Source organism: Polypterus senegalus, chromosome 8 (assembly GCF_016835505.1).
Source record: "Polypterus senegalus isolate Bchr_013 chromosome 8, ASM1683550v1, whole genome shotgun sequence".
NCBI lineage: Eukaryota > Metazoa > Chordata > Cladistia > Polypteriformes > Polypteridae > Polypterus > Polypterus senegalus.
In genome coordinates, this window is record NC_053161.1 from 168,978,700 (window position 1) to 169,004,131 (window position 25,432).

General features: G+C 38.8%; 1 protein-coding gene across 1 annotated transcript; it reads right to left on the minus strand.

Annotated features, from left to right (window-relative positions):
- Positions 1-219: 219 nt before the first annotated feature.
- Positions 220-25,196, minus strand: LOC120534488 (signal-regulatory protein beta-1-like). Its single transcript, XM_039762087.1, has 8 exons — positions 25,104-25,196; positions 24,361-24,594; positions 24,120-24,279; positions 22,903-22,962; positions 16,337-16,699; positions 15,731-16,081; positions 15,271-15,635; positions 220-4,855 (listed from the first exon to the last, which is right to left on the minus strand). Exons 1-7 carry the CDS (start codon positions 25,179-25,181, stop codon positions 15,298-15,300), a joined length of 1,584 nt encoding a protein of 527 aa, XP_039618021.1. The 5' UTR covers positions 25,182-25,196; the 3' UTR covers positions 220-4,855; positions 15,271-15,297.
- Between the last annotated feature and the right edge of the window lie 236 nt (positions 25,197-25,432).

The window sequence follows — 25,432 nt, forward strand, 5'->3', positions numbered from 1 at the left end:
GACACAATGAAAAAACCCAAAGAGAGAAAAGTAATTAAGGTAAGGTAAGGTAAACCTCCAGGTTATAATTACATTACAATAAGAACATAAAGAGGAGACCATTCAGTCCATCAGGCCCGTTTGTTTAGCTAATAGCTAAGATGTCCTAATATCTCATTCAGATTCTTCTTAAAGGCGGTCAAGGTTTCTTCTTCAACTCCCACAACTCTTTGTGTAAAGAAGTCCTTTCTGGCTTCAGTTTTAAATGCGCTTCCCCTTAATGTCCGCTGATGTGATTTAAGTGTGTGATTCACTCTTATTACTGGATCTACTTTATTGATGCCTTTGAGGATTTTAAATACCTGGATTACACATCCACGCAGTCTAAATAGGTTTAATACTCTGAGTCTGTCAGCGTATGACAAGTCCTTAAGTCCCATGATGCACTTGGTTGCTCTCCTCTGCACAGCTTCAAGTGCTGCTATGTCTTTCTTGTACCGTGGTTAATTACATATAATAAACACATGTAAATACAATTTCAATTATGATATATAAACCTGCATTGAAAAGTATGCCTGAATTATTTACTAGTGTGACCAGTACATTGCAGTACCCCAAACCTCCGACACAACCAGCACAAGTCCTTTTACATTAAAAAGGTTTATTTGTACAAATTCCTTACAAAAAGGCTTTGAAACTCACAAATACAACAATTCTTCTCCTTTTTCTCTCCTTCAAACCCTCTATTTGTGCTTTGTCCTCATTCCACCTGACTCCAACTTCCCTAGCTGCAGTTGAGCAGTTTCTTTTATGCTGGACCCAAGAGTACTTCCAGTGCTTGGGCATAACCTGGTGGAAGTACTTCCAGGTCAATCAGAACTCCCATAAAGTAGGGATGATGAATCCCTGCAGCACCTCCGGCTGCAATCCATAGAACTTGACAAGACTGCCCTAAAGGACTACAGTTCCCAGCATACCTTGTGGGTGTTTGTACAGGGGTCATCACCCGGGAACGCTGTCATTTAGTATGTCAGAGAAGCATGTAATCCTGCCAGGTTATCTACCCCAGAGCATCCACTACACTGACCACCCATTTAGGTATCATTTCTTGATCCAACCCTGCCAGGATGCTAGTGTACCCACTGATGCATTGGCATATTCTGCCTATCTCCTGGCTGAGGAAGGACGATCTTTGCCCTATTACTTGTGCCACTGAAGGGCTTACCTCCCATCCAGGTAAGGAACCTTGACACCCACCCATGCACCCTGTCAATCACACTAGAAATATATATATATATATATATATAAAAAAGCAAAATCTGACAAAACTAAATATGTAAGAGAAGATGCACTAAACTCAAATGAAGAGAAAGTACAGATTTATGTAAATAAAAGGGTGTCTCTGTGCTGTGAAATTTATATCGCCACATTATAGTCTAAAAGCAGTCCCTGTGCACATGCTGCAGACTTGATGCATATCTACAAACTCTTTGAAAGCTATGGGTGAAACTGATTAGCTGAGTCTCTGTGAAGACAGGATTGCATACATCCCGGCAAATATGAACTGTAAATATCTGGAAGAAAAGGCAAGGGAATGACTTGAATGTGGGCATCTTTATCAGTGTTCTTGAAATCATACCAGCCGAAAGTGCAGTGCATTGCTGTCCAGGAAAACTGTCACATTCTTTGACAAACTGCAATTTTAATTTAGTTCACTTTTCTTATATAAAGCATATGTATTAAAGCATATATACATACATATAAAAGTTGTTTTTAAGAGCTCAGGTTGGGAGGCAGGAAAGTCTAGAACTCAGCCATAGCCTTGACAGGCCCACCAAGTGACAGAGTCTGTGTCTCCTGGGGTCAGAGTTATAAAGTTTGTGTACACACAAAAAGAGGCTTGAAATGTTCATACGCAGCTTCCCATGCAAAAGTTGGGATTTACGGTATTAAAGAAAACATGACATGATATCTTGTGTATATTTACGGCAATTCTGACCCATCCATTGTGAGGGACGGGCGACAGTTCAAGCTGGCCGGGATGCCCCAAGAGTGGAAGGATGGGGGAAAGCAACTAATTTGAGACCCTGCTTCCCCCAAGATGATAGATGGCAGTGTCCCTACAGTATAATGGTGCCCCAGACTCCCACAGGGCATTAGGGACTTTGTAGTAAATAAAAATTTGACTTATCCTATTAAGGTTGAACACCCCCTAATTTTTAGTCTTATGAACTTGAACTTGGCTTATCCTATTAAGGCAGATATGTGTGGGTTATTGACTTAAGATTAGGCATCCAGGGTTACTATTGCTGCCTGGTCTGTGAGGTTAAGTTCAGAATTTGGGTAGGGGTAGACTGTCCTAAGTTCGAACTCCTCTACTTTTTCGTCTTATGAACTGGAACTTAAGTAAGAAATACTTAGTGCATATTGATCATATTTCCATCCATTTGATCTGAAGATTATACTTATTTTAAAATTCATAAATGATACATTATAAGAGCAATGTGCAATTTAACACATCTATATAAATAACCCAATCAGGTACATATGTATAAGTCTTTTTCATCCTGTTCTTTGCTGTTTAAAAGCCTAGTCGATGCACATTTTCAATCTAGCTAATGACTCCTAAACTTAAAGTGATAGCTGCAGAGTTGACTCTTGTTAGTGCTTTTGGTAGGTTGTCTTGCAACACAACAGTCCAAACCCTACGTATTGGTTTTCCCAAATATTATAGTAACAACCCTTGTGTGTGTTTGGTGGTCATTGGGCACTGTTTCTGTTACACAAAACTGTTTAATAAACTAACTGAAATAATTTAATATGCATAGGTAAGAGATTATTAAAATAGTTTTTTATTATAAGTTATTTCTGATTTATAGGGAAATATTAATATGCTTGAAGGAAGTGTGATAAATTGAGATTAATATGCAGTTAATTTCTATTAAGAATTGTAATTTTTTGATTAATCACAATTGCATTTTTAATCAAACCACAGCCCTATTCATTTTTATCAAAGATGATGACTTTTTGCTATGGATCTTCAGCAGGGTCTGATGGGACTGACTCAACTACTGGCAGTGCGGGGAGTCAGGGGAATCAGGACTTGTGTCTCTGGTGAGGCAGTCCACTTGCAGGCATAAACAACAGTGAGGAGTGGACTCCATGAATATATCAGAACTAGAGAGGAGAAAAGTCTTAACTCATAACTGGTGAGCTTATAGCTGCACACACGGGCCCCATATAAGCTACTAGAGCGAGTCATTGACATTAACAGTGAGGATCAACAGCTGGATTTAAAAAAGAGAGAATCAAGACATAGAAAACATGAGAGAAAAGATGCCATCAACAAACCTAATAACAAGATTAAGTTAAAACTACATACAAAGCCTGGACAAAGTCATCAACTCTGTAGACATTTTGGAATTTAAGCCTGATCATACGACTTTGATTTACAGGACATCCTTTTTAAACATTAAAAAAGTAAAATGACAAACCAGCACATAGTCCTGATGGCAGAAGAGGTCCTTGTCACAGAAGTCCATCAGATGAGAGGTTAATTGTTTAGATGAATGTCACAGTGCCCTAGTCCTGGTTACAGCTGGGTGACATTTATTCAAACTTATGGCTTCAGAAAATATTGTCTCAGAGCTGGAAAGATTTGCCAAAAATTATGATGTTTCACTTAATTCCCAAATATGCTCTAAAATTCTTAATAGTTGTTATATTGTAAGTTTATCCCTCACCACCTACCAGTCAGCCTTTTTTAAGTCGCCTACCTTTTGCATTGAAAGTCTACGTTATGATCTGGAGGCTAATGAACTGCCAGTCCACTGCTACTCACAATCACATTAAGCAGGTGGCAATAGTGACTCCTGTCAAAATTATAAGTCTTGTGTCTGCCATGACATGCTGGGCTTGAAACCTCAGTGGAGAATTCTTACATTTCTCTGACCCATCTTCATTGATCCTGTGATAAACTACAACAACTAATCACAGTTGTTCCTGCCATATGCCCAATACTGCATGGACAGGCTAAGACTCCCTGTGATACTGAATTGGAGAAGGTGAATCTGAGAACATAATGTTGTGCTTTCCTTGGTGATTCATAAATGTGTGTGTTGTTGTCAGCTGTGGCAAAGACCTTGGAGATTCACTGTATGGATGCAACAAATATTATTAGCCCAACTCTCTAGAATTTTGTTCATGTGTTAGAATTTTAAAGCACTCAGTTCAATCCCATCAGCCCCAAATGAGGAGTATCTGTTGGCCACTCAGTTTTAGGCCTCAGCAGCAGTGAAGATCAGATAAACAAGGCAGTGACTTTAAAGTTTAACATGGCAGCAGGCAAAATGACCAACACACACTGCCTCCCCGTCGCCACTTCAGTGTCATTGCTTTATAGACTATGTTGGTTATATCCTTTTGTTAGTTCAGTTATGACTACTGAAGTGAGATGGAGACTAGACATATCTGACTTGATTAAATTACCTTCTTTCTCCTTAGTTTATTATATAAGAGGTTGCGCTGAGTCTTCAGTCATGGTCAAGCTTCACATTCAAAGTTCATGTTATGATAGAAATTCAAGTAAAGGAGAGGATGAGGAGGAGATGTACATAAAGGTTCTCTCACCTCACACTCTACAAATAATGAAGCTGCTGCTCTACTTGACTGTTAGCACCAGGTGTCCAATTCCATGTGGAGTTTCAAAACATCAAGTCGACTGGGGAAGAGCTGGACAGGTCAGACATGAAAGATGATTGCTATGTGGTGAAGTATACAGGGCTTTCAAGTGGGATGTCCTTTTTTGTGCTCTCTGATGCATACATCACACATACTGAGGTTTAGATTTTTTAATTTGAAAATGTTGGAAACTCACCTGCAAAATTAGAATAAAAAGGAGAGGTTAGACATGATGCAAGTACAGAGGTTCTCTCTTCTCACACTGTATACCCTTCACTGACACCCGACTCCCATCACCCTGAACCTGTGCTGAAGACTGGCAATGAGTTGATAGGTGATTGACAGGGAAGCAAGAAAGCGTTAATGTCTCATCTTGTGTGTGTGTGATTCTTTTCTTTTTGGACATTAATATCTTTGGTTACTGGAACACTCTATTAGCTCAGATGTCCATTCTGCAGCAGCTCAGGTCAGCAATAAGATGAATGTCTGATTGCATGCGGGGACTGCTATGTTGTGCTTGTAGTGTCAACTTGCAACTCTGTCTTGTGTTTATTTGCCATTCTTCACTGGCTCATATTTTAACTTCTTTGTGCTTTTTTTTGCCTTATTAAAAGAGTGTGAAACAAAAAGAGTGTTACTTGTAGAATGTTGGAGTCAACCTGTGGCTAAGGTGTAAAGATCAAAGATGAAGATTCAATTGTCTTAGTAACTCCTAGTGCATCGATGCAACTGTTGGCTTTGATACTATAGAAATACTGTAGTCATACATTCTAAACATTATATAACAATAAGCCTTGAGATTCAGTACCCTGGGTGACCTTAAATGAGATACTATAGCTGCCTTCTCTCACATTTTAAGAATATTGAAACTATTGAAAGGTACCTGCCCATTATCACAGTGGCTACTCCTTTTTCATAAATGACCTATAACCTTGTTAATGACATAGTGAAGGAGGAGCTCCTTGACTGAGTGCGGGTTCAGCTCATCACAGATTTCCACCCTATTTATAAACACAAAAACGAACCAGAGGTCTTATCAGTCAGGTGAATGAGAGCTGATACACTTCTGCGGCCTCAGATTACACAGTATTATAAATATGATCAGGATTAGTTTGAAAGTCAACACAAAAAGAAAATTTTGGGGTCATCCAAAGTGAATGAGAGTGTCAAGCTTGGGTTGCTGCTAGAAGAGGTCCTGGCGAGGCCAGCAGAGGGCACTTGCACGGTTGTCTGAATGTGGATCCCAATGCCCCAGTACAGTGACAGGGGGCAATGTGCTGTAAAAATGGTGCTGTTCTTCAAATTAGATTTAAAATCAAGGTCCTGACTCTCTGTGGTCATTAAAGATTTCTGGACATCCTTTGAAAAGAATATGGTGTATCCTGATGGCCTGGCCAAATTGCCCTCCATGTCCTAGTCATTCTGGCTCCCTATTCATCCCCGGTCACTAATTGGCTATGTCTGTCACTGCTTCACCTGCTAACAGCTAATGTATGGTGAGCGTACTGGCACAAAATGGCTGCTGTCGTATTATCCAGGTGGATGCTGCACATTAGTGGTAGCTAAAGTGGCCCCCTCACTCACTAAAATGCTTTGAGTAGTTGAAAAAATGCTATATAAATGTACATAATTATTATTATTATTATTAAGGTAGTGAAACTGGATGACAGTGCTGATCAAAGTCAAGACCCTGTCTTTAATGGGACACAACTATTTGTAACATGCGAGGGCAGTTCCTGTACCACACGACCAGATTTGGGTGCAACAAGTTCCAAATATAATACATTATGTAATAATTTTACTTTTTTGTGTCATGAGTAATATACAATTCTTCTGTTGCAAAATAAGTAATACTATTCAAGTTACCTTGATGCAGAAAAGTAATAATATCACCGTTTTAACAAACTACTTAAAGTCTACAGTGATTTTCTTTATCCTGATACAGTGGTGTGAAAAACTATTTGCCCCCTTCCTGATTTCTTATTCTTTTGCATGTTTGTCACACAAAATGTTTCTGATCATCAAACACATTTAACCATTAGTCAAATATAACACAAGTAAACACAAAATGCAGTTTTTAAATGATGGTTTTTATTATTTAGGGAGAAAAAATCCAAACCTACATGGCCCTGTGTGAAAAGTAATTGCCCCTTGTTAAAAAAATAACCTAACTGTGGTGTATCACACCTGAGTTCAATTTCCGTGAGCCACCTCCAGGCCTGATTACTGCCACACCTGTTTCAATCAAGAAATCACTTAAATAGGAGCTGCCTGACACAGAGAAGTAGACCAAAAGCACCTCAAAAGCTAGACATCATGCCAAGATCCAAAGAAATTCAGGAACAAACGAGAACAGAAGTAATTGAGATCTATCAGTCTGGTAAAGGTCATAAAGCCATTTCTAAAGCTTTGGGACTTGGCCGGCCGACCAAAATTACAACAAGAGTGCAGAGACGACTCATCCGAGAGGTCACAAAAGACCCCAGGACAACATCTAAAGAACTGCAGGCCTCACTTGCCTCAATTAAGGTCAGTGTTCACGACTCCACCATAAGAAAGAGACTGGGCAAAAATGGCCTGCATGGCAGATTTCCAAAGGCAAACCACTGTTAAGCAAAAAGAACATTAGGGCTTATCTCAATTTTGCTAAGAAACATCTCAATGATTGCCAAGACTTTTGGGAAAATACCTTGTGGACTGATGAGACAAAAGTTGAAAGTTTTGGAAGGCAAATGTCCCGTTACATCTGGCGTAAAAGGAACACAGCATTTCAGAAAAAGAACATCATACCAAGAGTAAAATATGGTGGTGGTAGTGTGATGGTCTGGGGTTGTTTTGCTGCTTCAGGACCTGGAAGGCTTGCTGTGATAGATGGAACCATGAATTCTACTGTCTACCAAAAAATCCTGAAGGAGAATGTCCGGCCATCTGTGCGTCAACTCAAGCTGAAGCGATCTTGGGTGCTGCAACAGGACAATGACCCAAAACACACCAGCAAATCCACCTCTGAATGGCTGAAGAAAAACAAAATGAAGACTTTGGAGTGGCCTAGTCAAAGTCCTGACCTGAATCCAATTGAGATGCTATGGCATGACCTTAAAAAGGCGGTTCATGCTAGAAAACCCTCAAATAAAGCTGAATTACAACAATTCTGCAAAGATGAGTGGGCCAAAATTCCTCCAGAGCTGTAAAAGACTCATTGCAAGTTATCGCTCATAACGCTTGATTGCAATTATTGCTGCTAAGGGTGGCCCAACCAGTTATTAGGTTCAGGGGGCAATTATTTTTTCACACAGGGCCATGTAGGTTTGGATTTTTTTTCTCCCTAAATAATAAAAACCATCATTTAAAAACTGCATTTTGTGTTTACTTGTGTTATATTTGACTAATGGTTAAATGTGTTTGATGATCAGAAACATTTTGTGTGACAAACATGCAAAAGAATAAGAAATCAGGAAGGGGGCAAATAGTTTTTCACACCACTGTACATTATCAAATGGTACCCAGCAGGCACTAATCTTTTACTGTTACATTTTATATTATCACCAATTACAAAATATAGACGTTACTGCTCAGAGCAAGTCTGCTGTTGCACATTCTCTGCTACAAGCCATTATTGCTTTTTATAATGTGGAGTACTTGCAGCCCATAAAGTCACAACTGCAAGATACTGCCTTCTAGACGCACATCTCCAATAAAAAAAGTATCTTATTACACTTGCAACAAGATTTAACATGATCTTAAGGTAAATTTTCAGTAGACCAGTTTATATGTATGGTCTGCATGAATTTTTTAGAGAATTACTGCCCATTGAATTAATTCTAATCTACAGCTCAAAAAAGCTGTCACTGCTTGCAGGCACATTCAAGACCACCACATCTCTGATGAGATTGCTGCAGAAATCCATGAGATACATACATCATAATCCTGGATAATCTGAAAAATGCAACCAGAGTAGAATGCCTCTATAGATTTCTGAGAGCCAAGCATATTTTCTTATGATATAAATGTGCCAGTCTCTTCTAAGTGCTCCTGTCTAAAAATTTTTCAGTAATGGAAGTCTTCGGCTTAGCTCACACTAAACAGTCTTTCAGACTTTTGTTTTGAAAGATTGCTTCTTATGAGACATTATAAAGGTTTCACGTGATTTCAAAGAAAAAATATGAATACATAGGTCCCTAAATATTTTGGAAACTCAAGCTAATCTTGTTGCTTCACTTTTAATTTTGTTGACAAGGTAAATCGTCATTTGACTATAAAAATATAGGACAGCTGTCAGATAACTTTCAATAGTTTACAATTCTATAATATTAAAATTGCCATGTTTAAATTACTTGCTTACTTTGCTTAATATGCAAACATTAGGACACCTTTGTGTGCCAAAGTTAAGCAGTACTCTTTTAATTTATATACCTAAAAAATATATGTATTTTATTCATTTATAGCCTTGCAGTGATTATATTGAGAATAGCTAATAATTGTTATTGTGTGTTTGTCTGTGAGAGCTCATTCAGTTGCAGATGTGTTCATGAATGTACTGTGCTTTTCTTAAACATTTGCTTACCGAATACTTTTGAACTTCAATAATTTATTTGTGAAGTAATAAAATACTATATAATACACTACTTAATAATATAAGTAATATTCTTATATACTTTTTATTACTTTTTTTAAGTAACATGTAATCTATACTAATAAAAGGCAAAGCCCTCACTGACTCACTCACTCACTTATCACTAATTCTCCAACTTCCCGTGTAGGTAGAAGGCTGAAATTTGGCAGGCTCATTCCTTACAGCTTACTTACAAAAGTTGGGCAGGTTTCATTTCGAAATTCTACGCATAACGGTCATAACTGGAACCTATATTTCTCCATATAATGTAATGGAGTTCAGCTCGATGGCCGTGGGGGGCGGAGTTTCGTGTGACATCATCACGCCTCCCATGTAATCACGTGAACTGACTGTGAGCGCAGTACGTAGAAAACAAGGAAGAGCTCCAAAAAGCGCTGAAGAAAACATGCATTATACAATTGAGAAGGCAGCGAAAGAATAAGAAGCGAGCGAGTGACGCATACAAGCATATTCATGACTGCAGCTACTTCGGAAACAAAGCACGGTGTAAACCTAAAGTTTAAATTAAGTTCATAGACAGGCTGCCGCTGGCGTTTGTCATGCCCACGACTAATGCGAGATACAAGTTTAATGAGAGGACGCAGGGTATAAACGAGAGTTTTCATCACTTTGTAACGAAGTTAAAATTGCTGGTGAAGGGCTGTGCTTATGCAAATCCTGAGAGACTGTGTTTGTGGGGGATTGACAGTTAAGGCGGGTGGGGGAGTCACGTCATCATCACCCCTCCCATTCACCTCATTTCGCTCTGAGCTGAGCTCCGCAGCTAACGCATTGTTGCGGAAGCAACTTCGTCACGCTGCCACCAAATACTCACAGAAAAATCCACAAGTTAATACACACGCTGTCTCTAGAGTTTCTCCACACTCTGAATCCTCCAGGCACTACTTACAAAAGGTTTCATTGACAAATTGACTTTTTCATTACTTCTTTAACACACTACTTCTCCGCTGCGAAGTGCGGGTATTTTGCTAGTGTATATATATCTATACTAATAAAAGGCAAAGCCCTCACTGACTCACTCACTCACTGACTTATCACTAATTCTCCAAGTTCCCGTGTAGGTAGAAGGCTGAAATTTGGCAGGCTCATTCCTTACAGCTTCCTTACAAAAGTTGGGCAGGTTTCATTTCGAAATTCTACGCGTAATGGTCATAACTGGAAGCTGTTTTTCTCCATTTACTGTAATGGAGTTGAGCGCGAAAACCGTGGGGGCGGAGTTTCGTGTGACATCATCACGCCTCCCACGTAATCACGTGAACTGACTTTTAACGCAGTACGTAGAAAACCAGGAAGAGCTCCAAAACGCTGAAGAAAACATGCATTATATAATTGAGAAGGCAGCGAAACAATAAGAAGCGAGCGAGTGACATATACAACCATATTCATGAGTTCTGCTACTTCGGAAACAAAGCACGGTGTAAACATAAAATTTAAATTAAGTTCATAGACAGGCTGCCGCTGGCATGCATGCCCACGGGTAATGCGGGATACAAGTTTAATGAGAGGACGCAGGATATAAACGAGTTGTATATTATTGTTATTAATGGCCCGGGATATGAAGCGCTGGTAACACAATAAACTACAGATCCCATAATGCAGCGCTTTAGCTGCCTTGCCGAACACTTACCGCGTTAATCAAGTCTAGCTTATGATGCTGCAAGTTATTGCGAAGCTAGCCCACACGATGCCGAAAAGAAAAGTTGATTCTGAAAATAGAGCCCTTAAAAACCGATGGGAGGCTGAGTATATGTTTACTGACATTGCCGGTAAACACGCAGTCTCATTTGTGGAGCTAATGTGGCTGTAATTACAGAATTTAATCTAAGACGGCACTATGAGACAAAACATCACGATAACTTGAAAGACCTGAATGCAATGCAGAAGATACAGAAAGCAGAAGAGTTAAAGAAGAATCCAGCTAGGGTTACCACTTTTAATACAAAAAAATAAGGAACGCACACTTTGCAGACTCTACTTAAAAGACCCGCCTCCCTCACTGGACAGTTAAAAGACCAATCAAACTAACGATGACATCAAGTATTACCCAATCAAAAGTAGGAAAGGAGGCATCTTCATAAAATGCGTGTGGGATGATTTGCATGAGACGCTGCTTTAAAAAAAATGATAAAAAAAATACGGAACAAAACCCGTCCCCACCCTAAATCCAGCAGACGTTTTTACCCGTGCAAAATCACAAAGTGATTTCAAGTGAAGCTGCTTTTATGGGAGACACAAATGCACCAGTGCAACTTGCCCCACTTTCCCTGTTGCCAAGTAATGTTGAACCAAGTCGGCACAACGGTGTTCCCAAATACGCACTTTAGTGATAAACTGAGCACACTGCGCACTGAGTTTGCACGGCGCTTTGGTGACTTTGAAGAACAAAAAAAGAATTTTGAGTTGTTTCGCAACCCATTTGCCGTCGATGTGGAAACTGCACCTGTGCAGATTCAGATGGAGGTGATTGAGCTGCAGTGTAATAGCACACTGAAGGCAAAGTACGATACTGCACGGCCCGCACAGTTTATTCACTCCATTCCCGCAGAAATGCTCCAGCTCCGTCTACATGCGGCTCGAACCTTGTGCATGTTTGGTAGCACATATCTGTGTGAGAAGCTCTTCTCAGTGATGAAGACTAACAAAACAGCACACAGGAGTCGCCTCACTGATGAGCACCTGCAGTCCATCCTGAGAATCTCCACAACACAGAACCTCACACCAAACAGAAACGAACCTGTGGCCAAAAAAAGATGCCAGGCGTCCACCTCTGATAAAATGACATAAGAGCAAAGACAACTGAATGATTTGATTTGTTATTGCTGAAAATAACACATTTTATTTATATTTCCAGGTTTTGTTATGCAGCATGTTCATATTTGAATTTGTATAATTTTGACAGGATATATTTTTATGGAGAGCAAAATCTTTTGGGATATTTAAAATCTAAGTTTATTTTTTATGTAAAATTACATAAGAGTAAAGAAATTTGAATCTTTGTTCTTTTAACGTTTACTTTATTTCTAACTTGTATAATTTAGACAGGATATATTTTTATGGAGAGCAAAATATAAGTTATTTAAGGTTTGAGTTGATTTATTCCGGAATAATATTCTGTCGACTAAATAAAAATTCCTTCTATTTAAAATTTAAATAGAACTTGAACAGAAACGATAGTTCATAATATCCACGAAGACTTGCACGTAAGAGCGGGAGTCATCCGTTTTAACAAACAGCGTATTGCACTGATACGAAATAGCCTGCCCATTTAATTATTTAGGAATGGATAAATAAATTAAGATTTTGTACAAATAATGTTTTTCATTTTTCTTCCTTCATGGATTCTGGCACCCCAGCAACAGTTGCTCGCACCCCAAAGACTGTATATATATATATATATATATATATATATATATATATAAACTGCTCAAAAAATTAAAGGAACACTTTGAAAACACATCAGATCTCAATGGGAAAAAGAAATCCTCCTGGATATCTATACTGATATAGACTGGGTAATGTGTTAGGAACGAAAGGATGCCACATCGTTTGATGGAAATGAAAATGATCAACCTACAGAGCCCTGAATTCAAAGACGCCAAAAATCAGAGTGAAAAATTATGTGGCAGGCTAGTCCATTTTGCCAAAATTTAATTGCAGCAACTCAAAATTGTACGCAGCACTTTGTATGGCCCCTGTGTTCTTGTATACATGCCTGACAACATCGGTGCATGCTTCTAATGAGATGACAGATGGTGTTGTGGGGATCTCCTCCCAGATCTGGACCAGGGCATCACTGAGCTCCTGGACAGTCTGAGGTGCAACCTGGTGGCATTGGATGGACCAAAACATAATGTCCCAGAGGTGTTCTATTGGATTTAGGTCAGGAAAGTGTGGTGGCCAGTCAATGGTATCAATTCCTTCATCCTCCAGGAACTGCCTGCATACTCTCACCACATGAGGCCAGGAATTGTCGTGCACCAGGAGCCACTGTACCAGCATAGGGTCTGACAATGGGTCCAAGGATTTCATCCTGATACCTAATGGCAGCCAAGGTGCCTTTGTCAAGCCTGTAGCGGTCTGTGTGACCCTCCATGGATATGCCTCCCCAGACAATCATTAACCCACCACCAAACTGCTCATGCTGAATGATGTTACAGGCAGCATAATGTTCTCCATGGCTTCTCCAGACCCTTTCACTTCTGTCACGTGCTCAGGGTGAACCTGCTCTCATCTGTAAAAGGCACAGGGCACCAGTGGTGCATCTGCCAATTCTGGTATTCTATGGCGAATGCCAATCGAGCTGCATGCTGCTGGGCAGTGAGCTCAGGGCCCATTAGAGGACATGGGGCCCTTGGGTCACCCTCATGAAGTCTTTCTGGTTGTTTGGTCAGAGACATTCACACCAGTGGCCTGCTGGAGGTCATTTTGTAGGGCTCTGGCAGTGCTCATCCTGTTCCTCCTGCCCAAAGGAGCAGATACTGGTCCTGCTGATGGGTTATGGACCTTCTATGGCCCTCTCCAGCTCTCCTAGAGTAACTGCTTGTCTCCTAGAATCTCCTCCATGCCCTTGAGACTGTGCAGGGAGACACAGCAAACCTTCTGGCAATGACACGTATTGATGTGCCATCCTGGAGAAGTTGGACTACCTGTGCAACCTCTGTAGGGTCCAGGTATCGCCTCATGCTACCAGTAGTGACACTGACTGTAGCCAAATGCAAAACTAGTGAAGAAACAGTCAGAAAAGATGAGGAGGGAAAATGTCAGTGGCCTCCACCTGTTAAACCATTCCTGTTTTGGGGTCATCTCATTGTTGCCCTCTAGTGCATCTGTTGTTAATTTCATTAACACCACAGCAGCTGAAACTGATTAACAAGCCCCTCTGCTACTTAACTGACCAGATTAATATCCCATAAGTTTCATTGACTTTATGCTATACTCTGATTAAAAAGTGTTCCTTTAATTCTTTTGAGCAGTATATATACACCCTTGCACCCTCAGACACCACGTCAGACACTAGGTAAAAGTCCAATAATGATATTTATTATATCAATAATGTGCACAAAGCACCCTCCACTCCCAAATACTCCAATAATAATAATAATAATAATAATAATCCTCCACTCTCCCAGATGCTTAGCCACCCTGCCTCCCAACTCAGCTCATTGTCTGGAGCGAGGCACCGCCCTTTTATAGCCCCTGACCCGGAGGTGTTTCTGTCCCAACAGCCCACAGTTCCTTTTTCCTTCCGGGTCAGGGCAATCAGTCTTTTACTTCAACCCGGAGCACGCGTTCCTTCCCGCCACATGACCGTGACGTACCCCGGGTCATAAGGCACAAAAGAGCCCATAAACCCTCCCACAGCGACTCCTGGTGGCCCCCAAGGTATCCAGCAGGGCTGTGTATAAATACTACAAAGTCCATGAGGCCCTGCTGGACCTCGGGGCACTATCCTGCTGTCGGAAGGGCTCCTCCTGGCGGCCTGTGGGTGAGGACCGGCATGAGAAGCCGGCAGTCCTCCACAATATATATATATATGTGTGTATATATATATATGTGTATATATATATATATATATATATATATATATATATATATATATATATATATATGTGTGTGTGTATATGTATATATGTAGATATGTATGTATATATATATGTTTATATATATATGTGTATGTATATATATATGCTCGTATGTATTTGTGTGTATATATGTGTGTGTATGTATATGTATGTGTGTATATGTAGATGTATGTGTATATATGTATGTATATATGTGTGTGTGTATATGTTTATATATATATATATATGACAGCAACACTCATAACACTGACCAAACAATTATATTGCCAGTCATGTTACGTTATTTTTAAAATGTTTCCTTTTCTTTTTCATTAATTCTTTAACACATTACTTTTCCGCTGCAAAGCGCGGGTATTTTGCTAGTATTTAATATATTACTATTTAAAAGTAACTTACCCAGCACTGCATACAACACAGACACATTCACCTGGCCCAGTTCGCAGCCTGTATCGTGATACACTTGCCATTCAGAGTCTCATGCTCCACCTGACAGATCACATCTTCTTTCTGACTCCGAGTAGTAAAAGTGCAGTTATGCACCAGATGGTAGCTATGTTGTCCTCTCTGAGGAACACAAAGTGAAGTATCATAGCATTCATCATAGTATTCATCATAATAGCTTCCTGTTGCTGACATCCAGGTTACTTTGATGTCTTTGGGGAAAAAATCCTGGATGGAGCAGCTCAGCTTGTATTGCTGGCCATACCCAACACGATAATTATCCACTTGAACACCTGAGACAATTGGCCTCTTCTGCAGACCTGGGGAGCAGACAAAAACAAGTTTTTAAGACAATGGTTATGTGTTTATGTGTTGTAATGGGCTTCAGGATGAGGTGTCTCATCACAAATCTTACCAGGAATCACTGAAGAGCTCTTCTCAATGGGCACCTTCTTCAGGGTCTTGTGCTCCACTCTGCAGATGAATTCCATGTCCTCCAGGTCATTCAGGGATTGTGGGGTGAACTCGACCCGAGACACCAGCGAGTATTTATTATCTCTTAAGGTTGGTCCGTAGTGACACACCGTGGCCATCCAGTTCTCTGACTCTGCCATGTTAGTACTCTGTGTTCCCTTGCGTCTTCTCATCCACGTGACATTGATCCCCTTGGGATAGAAGTCTGACACAACGCAGGTCAGGGTGCAGGGCTGATTAAATTCAGTGAAGAAAATCTGCACATTAGAGAGCTGGGGTTTTCTGTCAACAGCTGGGACAGAAGAACATGAAAACTCAGTGAAGGAATGGAGTTGAAAAAGTTTTGTTGAACAATCAAATAATAATATTTATTATTTTTAATTATAGACTTATTTTGAAGAATAGAATACAGATTCATGTTTCTGCTGTAAAAAATTAGACTTTTAAAAGCAGTTAAAAAAACAAATTATGAAGCAGGAGACTCTGAGTGAAGTCTGACGGACACAACAGAACAGAAATGAGCAGCCATTAAGTAAACCAGACTCACCAGCTAACTCCAGTCTGCCAGACTTCTTCTCAATGGCCTTTCCCATAAGGGTCACATGTTCCACCCTGCAGATATATGTCATCTCTTCTACTTCGCTGAGACGGCTAGGGGTGAACTGGACCACAGAGGTCACTTCATAGGTGTTATTTCTCTTCACCGGCCTGGTTGTGTTCACTGTTGCTGTCCAGTGAGCTGATCCTGCAGTAACAGGTTGATGTCCATCCTCTGCTCTGACCCTCAGCCAGGTGACTGTGAGTTCACTAGGGAAGAACCTGGAAATGGTGCAGCTGAGAGTGCACAGTTTACCCACCTTTGAACCTTTGACCATTTCTATGTCAGACAGCAGGGGGCGCTCACTGATAACTGAAACACAGACAGGATTATTCAGTGAGGTAGATAATCAAGTACCAGGCTAGATTTTAAAAAATATCCCCAAAATGTAATAAAAACTGATTGGAGTGGCTCACTGGTCTCATTATCTCACAGCAGCAGCACCTCCTTGTCATGGAAACTCAGATGAAAGCCTACAGCCATTACATGGACATCAGCACTTTTCAGAACACATATGATGCATCAAGATGTCATAATCAATGTACTGAAACATCAATGTCCATACAATAGAAGACCAACGAGTCACAATATTCTGTACCGAGTCACTTAATTCTATATTATATATATTTACTAAATGTGTTTCCTGGCTTTGCCCAGTAAATTTCCTATGACAATAGACACCAGTTGGGTGGAGAGTTTGCATGTTCTCCCTGTGTCTGTGTGGGTTTCCTCCGGGTGCTCCAGTTTCCTCTCACAGTCCGAAGACATGCAGGTTAGGTGCATTGGTGGTCCTAAATTGTCCCTAGTTAGTGTGTGCTTGGTGTGTGTGTGTGTGTGTCCTGCGGTGGTGTGGTGCCCTGCCCGGGATTTGTTCCTGCCTTGCACCCTGTACTGGCTGGAATTGGGTCCAGCAGACCCCCCGTGACCCTGTGTTAGGATATAGCGGGTTGGATAATGGATGGCTAAATAGGCATCAGATGCAGTGGTGTCAGTTAATCAGATGTATCAGAAGTACCGTGTAACTAATGGAATATACAATATTTATCATTTTTTAAGCAGGAGCTAATTTATTTGTTCACTGAAGCTCCTTATTCTTAAACATGCTAAATACAACTACACGTCAATAAAACATTCTTGCCATACATCACTTCTTGTTTTGTAAATGACTTTGGCTTTTGCTGATGATCATTGGAAAAAACAGTTTTATAGGAAATTGAATTCTTTTAAATTCAAAGAGGTAATTAGTGGAAATAATGGGAATCTTGGGTATAAATATAATTCCTGTAGCGCAACATGTCATGTTTTCACAATCACAAAGTTTTAGAGGGTTAAATCAAAAGCAATATACAATGAATCATGATTTAATTTACCATATTAGTATGCATAACAATGACACTTTACAGTATATGCTGCACAATAAAGTGTTGCATGCAATGAATTTAAAGCTTTAAGCTTTATGCAGGAAAGAACAGGTTAAAAGAAATAATATGGTGAACTATGTACAATGTCCACTTCCTGTATGTTCTGTATGTGGGGGACCCTTTAACAGAGCTGAGTGAACATTTAAACTGACTTAGGCATGCTGTCTCTACCAGCTTGTGTTGTGCCCAGAGTTTGAAGTGAGCTGGTCACTACACTGGTTGCCTGTGTCATTCAGGATTGACTTTAAAATACTGCTTATGGTTTATAAAGCCTTAAATAATCTCGCTCCATCTTATATATCGGAATGCCTGACGCGTTATATTCCAAATCGTAACCTTAGATCTTCAAATGAGTGTCTCCTTATAATTCCAAAAGCTAAACTTAAAAGAAGTGGTGAGGCGGCCTTCTGCTGTTATGCACCTAAAATCTGGAATAGCCTGCCAATAGGAATTCGCCAGGCAAATACAGTAGAGCACTTTAAAACACTGCTGAAAACACATTACTTTAACATGGCCTTTTTATAACTTCACTTTAACTTAATACTGATACTCTGTATGTTCAATTCTTCATAATAATTATTCACAGTGGCTCCAAAATCCATACTGACCCCTACTCTCTCTTCTGTTTCTTTTCCGGTTTCTTTGTGGTGGCGGCCACCACCACCTACTCAAAGCATCATGATGCACCAACATTGATGGACTGAAAGCCAGAAGTCTACGTGACCATCATCATCAGGTCCTTCCATGAAAACCATAAATACAAAGAGGACTGTTTGACTAATGTTAGGTAGATTGCCCAGAGGGGACTGGGCGGTCTCTTGGTCTGGAACCCCTACAGATTTTATTTTTTTCTCCAGCCTTTGGAGTTTTTTTTTTTGTTTTTTCTGTCCACCCTGGCCATCGGACCTTACTCTTATTCTATGTTAATTAATGTTGACTTATGTTTATCTTTTATTGTGTCTTCTATTTCTCTATTCATTTTGTAAAGCACTTTGAGCTACATTTTTTGTATGAATATGTGCTATATAAATAAATGTTGATTGATTGATTGATTGATTGGTATGCTGTACCACCTTCAATGTTTCTGATTTGAGTAAAGGAGCATACAGACACATCATGGTCTAACTTTCAAAGGGACACCTCAGTTGTCAGCAATGTTGCATGTATTTCACAACCATGGGCTGCCTGTCTCCAACCCATTATTTAAAGTATGCAAAAACTACCAACAGATTAGACAGTACTGCGTGAACCCAAGAACACAACTTGCTAAGCACATCTTTGTTTGAGCTTTATCAAACATTTTTCTATTTCCTTAGCATCAGGTACTGGAGCCCATTTATTTGCATAAGGCAGCAACCACATATTTTTGCACAATTACAGCATCAGCAACCAGACCAAAAAAGGATGCAGGGCATTTACAGCAGAGAACTCACTTCATCATCATTAATTAAAAAAAAGAAAAAAAGGTTGGCAAATTTTTCTTTCTCTATATCATTTAACAGATTTCAGATATAACAGTCAAAGCACTTTTGAGAATTTGGGGTATTTATTTTTTCTATTGTCAGGGGAGGGGGTTTGCCTCTAAATATTAATGTATCAAAATGTCCTTTCTTAGAGTATACCTACTGATTTAGATGCTCTATTCTGCCAAATTTACATTTTATTATAAACTGCTCAAAAAAATTAAAGGAACACTTTGAAAACACATCACATCTCGAAGGGAAAAAAATCCTGCTGGATACTGATATGGACTGAGTAATGTGATAGGAACAAAAAGACAGCACATCGTTTGATGGAAATGAAAATTATCAACCTACAGAGGATTGAATTCAAAGACACCCCGAAAATCAAAGGGAAAAAATGATTCAACAGACAGGTAAGTAAGTCTATTTTGCCAAAATTTCATTGCAGCAACTCCAAATCATACTCGAGTGTATGCATGCTCCTAATGAGATGACAGATGGTTTCCTGGGGGATCACTACATACTCTCGCCACATGAGGCCGGGCATTGTCATGCACCAGGAGGAACCCAGGACCTACCGCACCAGCATAGGGTCTAACAATGGGTCAAAGGATTTCATCCCAATACCTAATGGCAGTCAAAGTGCGGTTGTCTAGCATGTAGAGGTCTGTGTGTACCTCCGTGGATATACCTCCTCAGACCATCACTGACCTACCACCAAACCAAATGCTGAACGATGTTACAGGCAGCACAACATTCTCCAAATCTTTCCCAGACACTTTCATGTCTGTCACATGTGCTCAGGGTGAACTTGCTCTTATCTGTGAAAAGCACAGGGTGCCAGTGGTGGATCTGCCAATTCAAGTATTCTATGGCAATTGCCAATCGAGCTCCATGAAGCTGGGCAGTGAGCACAGGGCTCAATAGAGGACATCGGGCCCTCAGGCCACCCTCATGAAGTCAGTTTCTGATTGTTTGGTCAGAGCCATTCACACCAGTGGCCTGCCTGCTGGAGGTCATTTTGTAGGCTCTGGCAGTCATCCTGTTCCTCTTTGCCCAAAGGAGCAGATACCAGTGGGTCGTGCTGATGGGTTAAAGACCTTCTACAAGGGGCCCTGTCCAGCTCTCCTAGAGTAACTGCCTGTCTCCTGGAATCTCCTTCATGCCATTGAGACTGTGGGACTGTGGGAGGCAATGGGAGGCACGTATTGATGTGACGGCTATCCTGGAGAAATTGGACTACTTGTGCAACCTCTATAGGATCCAGGTATCGCCTCATGCTACCAGTACTGACACGGGCCATAGCCAAATGCAAAACTAGTGAAAAAACAGATGAGGAGGGAAAAATGTCAGTGGCCTCCCTCCACCTGTTAAATCATTCATTCCTGTTTTGGGGGTCATCTCATTGTTGCCCCTCTAGTGCACCTGTTGTTAATTTCATTAATGCCAAAGCAGCTGAAACTGATTAATAACCCCCTCTGCTACTTTACTGACCAGATTAATATCCCATAAGTTTCATTGACTTTATGCTATACTCTGATTAAAAAGTGTTCCTTTAATTCTTTTGAGCAGTATATATATATATATATATATATATATATATATATATATATATATATATATATATATATATATAGTACAGGCCAAAAGTTTGGACACACCTCCTTATTCAATGTGTTTTCTTTATTTTCATGACAATTTACATTGGTAAATTCAAAATAGTGAAGAGTTAAGGCAAAGGGGCCAACAAGTGCTAAACACCTCTGGGAACTCCTTCAGGACTGTTGGAAAACCATTTCAGGTGACTACCTGTTGAAGTTCATCGAGAGAATGCCAAGAGTGTGCAAAGCAGTAATCAGAGCAAATGGTGGCTATTTTGAAGAAACTAGAATATAAAACATGTTTTCAGTTATTTCACCTTTTTTGTTAAGTACATAACTCCACATGTGTTCATTCATAGTTTTGATGCCTTCAGTCATGAAAATAAAGAAAACACATTGAATGAGGAGTTGTGTTTCAACCAAATTATATACATATACATATACATATACCTATACATATATATATATATATATACATATACATATACATATACATATATATATATACATATATATATATATATATATATATATATATATATATATATATACATATATATATATATATATATATATACATACATATATATATATATATACATATACATATATATACATATATACATATATATATATATATATATATACATATATATATATATATACATATATATATATATATATATATATATATATATATATATATATACATATATATATATATATACATATATATACATATATATACATATATATATATATATATATATACATACATATATATATATATATACATATATACATATATATATATATATATATATATACATACATATATATATATATATATATACATATATATATATATATATATATATATATATATACATATATATATATACATATACATATATATATATATATATATATATATATATATATATATATATACACATATATATATATATATATATATATATATATATATATATATATATATATATATATATATATATATATATACATATATACATATATATATATATATATACATACATATATATATATACACACACACACACACACATACATACATATATATACACACATATATACACATATATGTATATGTGTATATATATATGTAATATTTAGATCTGCATAAATATATATGTAATCTTTACATACCTGCATCATCATCATCTTTTGATGGGTACTTATTTCAGCTTTGAACAATGCTATATTTTTGTAATCTTCCAAAATGTAATCAAAACCTTGGCTTTCTAAATTTTTCTTAGAGTGTGTTTGCCTGGATCTTTCAGGTAGTTAATTACATTAGCTTGGTGCCAAATGTTCAAGCGATCAATAACATTAAAGCTAAAAAGAGTTTCTGTTAGGAATAGAACACCACTTAAACAATTCAGGGCTGTTCTTGAGTAAGGTAGGGCCCTTTTGTAAGTGTAAGTGTAACAGAGGTAAAAGGGTGCTTGAATCAGTAGATGCAGAAAGAGACTGTGGTAAAACCTGGAAGAGTGACATGCCTGTCTGTTTCCTCTGCAGTGTGGAAGTTGCTGACCTGGAAGAACATCTTTGACTACATCTTGAATCTGCCCAGTGGTTCAACTTTAATAAAGGCTAAATCAGCAGCATGGTTGGTTGTCTCAAGACCTGTATCAGAACAAGACACCCTACTTTGGAATTCTGCAACTTGACTAAAATATCTGTGAGGATTGTGTACACTCATCATCTAGTCATCACTTTAGTAAGCACTTTTTTCTTCTTAGATCCCCAACTCTTTTCACTTCTCATGCTTCATTTTTTTAATAACCTACTAGGGCACATGCTGGGGTAAGAGAGCCAGTGCCAAGTGGTAACCTCTAATCAAAATTACAAAAAGAGAAAACACATAAATTTGCTATCACTGGTCCAATTAGTGTTTATGTTATTAAACATAACAGAACTGCTGGAATAACTCATGAAAAACATTCCCCTTAAATATCAAAACTATAGAATAATAAAAGTAGACTTACATTTTAAAACTTGATCTCCAATTTTCAGATTCTGTATGGCATAATCTGGAGTACTGACTTCTAAGGAGAGAAAGAGAAACATATCATGTCTGCCCTTGAGTGTCCATGACAAGCACCATAGCTTCTTTTTCACCCCCTTGTCACTATTCACATTATACTATTATACAACACTAAGTCACAGTGGACTCAGTTTGGCTTTTTTGACACTGGTCAGCAGAAAAATACTCTATTGACAAATACAAAACATTATTTATAACATAAGTATTTGCCCCCTTTAATGACACCCTTAAATAATCACTGGTGAAGCCAATTGCTGTTAGAAGTCACAAAATTAGCTCAATAGAGACTACCTGTCAATTGACTGATGTATAAATGCAACTTATCTGAAAAGTCTCACTTGTGGCGTTTCAGTATGGTGGCCAAAACCCACATAATGAGGACAAAAGAACACTCCACACAACTCTGTGAAAATGTGAGTGAAAAGTGCAAGTGAGAGAATGCAGACAAGAAAATATCAAAATCACTGAATATTCCTTTAAATCAGTTATGAAAAAATAGAAAGAGTATGGCAGAGCTGAGTATCTGCCTTGAGAAGACTGTCCACACAAACTTTGTGTTCACGCAAGATGACGGCTAGTGAGTGAGGTCACCGAGAGATGTGTGAAATCTCTGAAGGAAAGACAAGGTACAGTGACTAAGATCATAGAGACTGTGCAGACACCAACTGTTGCATGAGTGCTTCACCAGTCACAGCTTTATGGAAGAGTGGCAAAAAGAAAGCCACACTGTTAAAAAAGCGTATGTGACATTGTTTTATCCAGAATTCACTGGAAGGTACATGTGAAGAATCTGAGGTGAGATGAAAAAATGGTTCTATGGTATGATGAGACCAAAATGGCTTTTTGGTCATTAGACTAAACACCAAGTTTGGCATATGTTGAATACTCCATATTATTAAAAACTGTATCATGCTGTGAGGATACTTCTCTGCATCAGGCCCTGGAAGGTTTGTGAGGTTAGAAGATAAAGTGAATACAGGAAAATATAGGGAATTTCTGAAGGAAAACTGGATACAGTCTACAAGAATTCTGAAGATTGGGAGAAAACGTATTTTACAGCAAGACAGCAGCCCCTAGCATAAAGCCAAAGTTTCATAGAAATGGCTTAATAAATAAATTCTGTAGTCACTGGATGAAGGTCACAGGATGACAACCAACCTGCCTCACTGGTTTTAACAAGTTCTAAGCAGCTTATTTTCTCCAAACTCTCCTTCAGATCAGTCAGGTCCTTCCTCAGTGTCTCAGGAAGAAAATCTTCATTAAAAGTGATGTTGGGTAAATTGCAATTTTCAGGAGTGAAACCGGAAAAGGGGAACTTCTGCATGAGAGTAGCATAAAGGGGAGAACATGAGAGGCAAAGACTTGCATGTGTTCGTATCCTTCAGATCAGCCTGCTCACCTTTAGGAAGTGGATGTGGTCATCTAACTGTGAGAGCTCAGCCAGCTCAGCATCTCTCCTCCTCAGGTCCTCAATCTCCTTCTCCAGGCGCTCAATGAGCTCTTGAGCCTTTGTCACTTCCCTCTTCTCATGATCCTTAATCACTCCAGTGACCTCTGATTGTAGCTTCTCTATGGACCGCAGTAGAGATGTAAAAATCTCCTGGTGTTCCTGTATTTCTTTCACTGCAGAGCACTAAGAGAACATGGAAAGTCAATTCAGTAACATGTTTTAAACTGAAATCACAATAAATATGATGTTATGTGTCTTGTTTCATTATTTTATTAATGCTTTCTTTAATTTCTAAAAACTCTTTCCACTTCACATCCTGTTGTGGGAAGGCTACTGTATATTCAGTTCTTGATAGGGATGAGGAGCTGCTATGGTTCACTGTGATATAAGTCTCAGATTTATTAGGAACCTAAACAGCAACATGGAAAAGTATTCAGTCATGACCAACAATATGGAACAAACTGTTGCTCAGCTTTTGACGTGGTGAGCTTTTGGAGTTCTGGAACACATTGTGCAGTCAAATTTATTCAATTGGTGAGTTGGTTTTACACTAGAGAAATGAAATTCTTATTTTCCAGATTGTTACTCAACAAAAAGCTGGTTTTATTTATTCCTCATTTTAATGAATATATGACACTCACTCAATGTCACTTCTTCAGTTTCACTGAGACCAAACAGGACACACAACTCACCTGAATTCTCACTATGGCTTCCTTTGTCTCCTCCACTTCCTTCTCTTTCTCTTGAATTCTCTTCTTCATTTTTGCCATTTCGTTCTCTACATGACACTGAGTGGAAAGAAAATGACAGGGAGACATCAAAAAAGTGGGTAGAAAATAAATCCTGCAAATTTCCTGCCTTTAGGTTAAGTAAAAATTAAACTTGTTTCTGAAGATTTTAAAATCCATGTGTCAGAAGTGCTTCAGGTCCTCAATGCATTGAAGACTATTAAACCCCCAGGCCTTATGGGTTTTTACCAGTAATACTGAAAGAAATGAAGGGCGTTATTTATAAAATATTA

Coding starts and splice junctions, on each gene's coding strand:
- LOC120534488 (XM_039762087.1), bottom strand. CDS start 25,181: ATGGCAAAAATGAAGAAGAGAATTCAAGAGAAAGAGAAGGAAGTGGAG. Junction 16,700..22,902: donor TGGAGATCAAGTTTTAAAAT/GTAAGTCTACTT, acceptor TCTGTGTTTCAG/TTATCAGTGAGCGCCCCCTG. Junction 15,636..15,730: donor GAGCTCTTCAGTGATTCCTG/GTAAGATTTGTG, acceptor TCTGCTCCCCAG/GTCTGCAGAAGAGGCCAATT.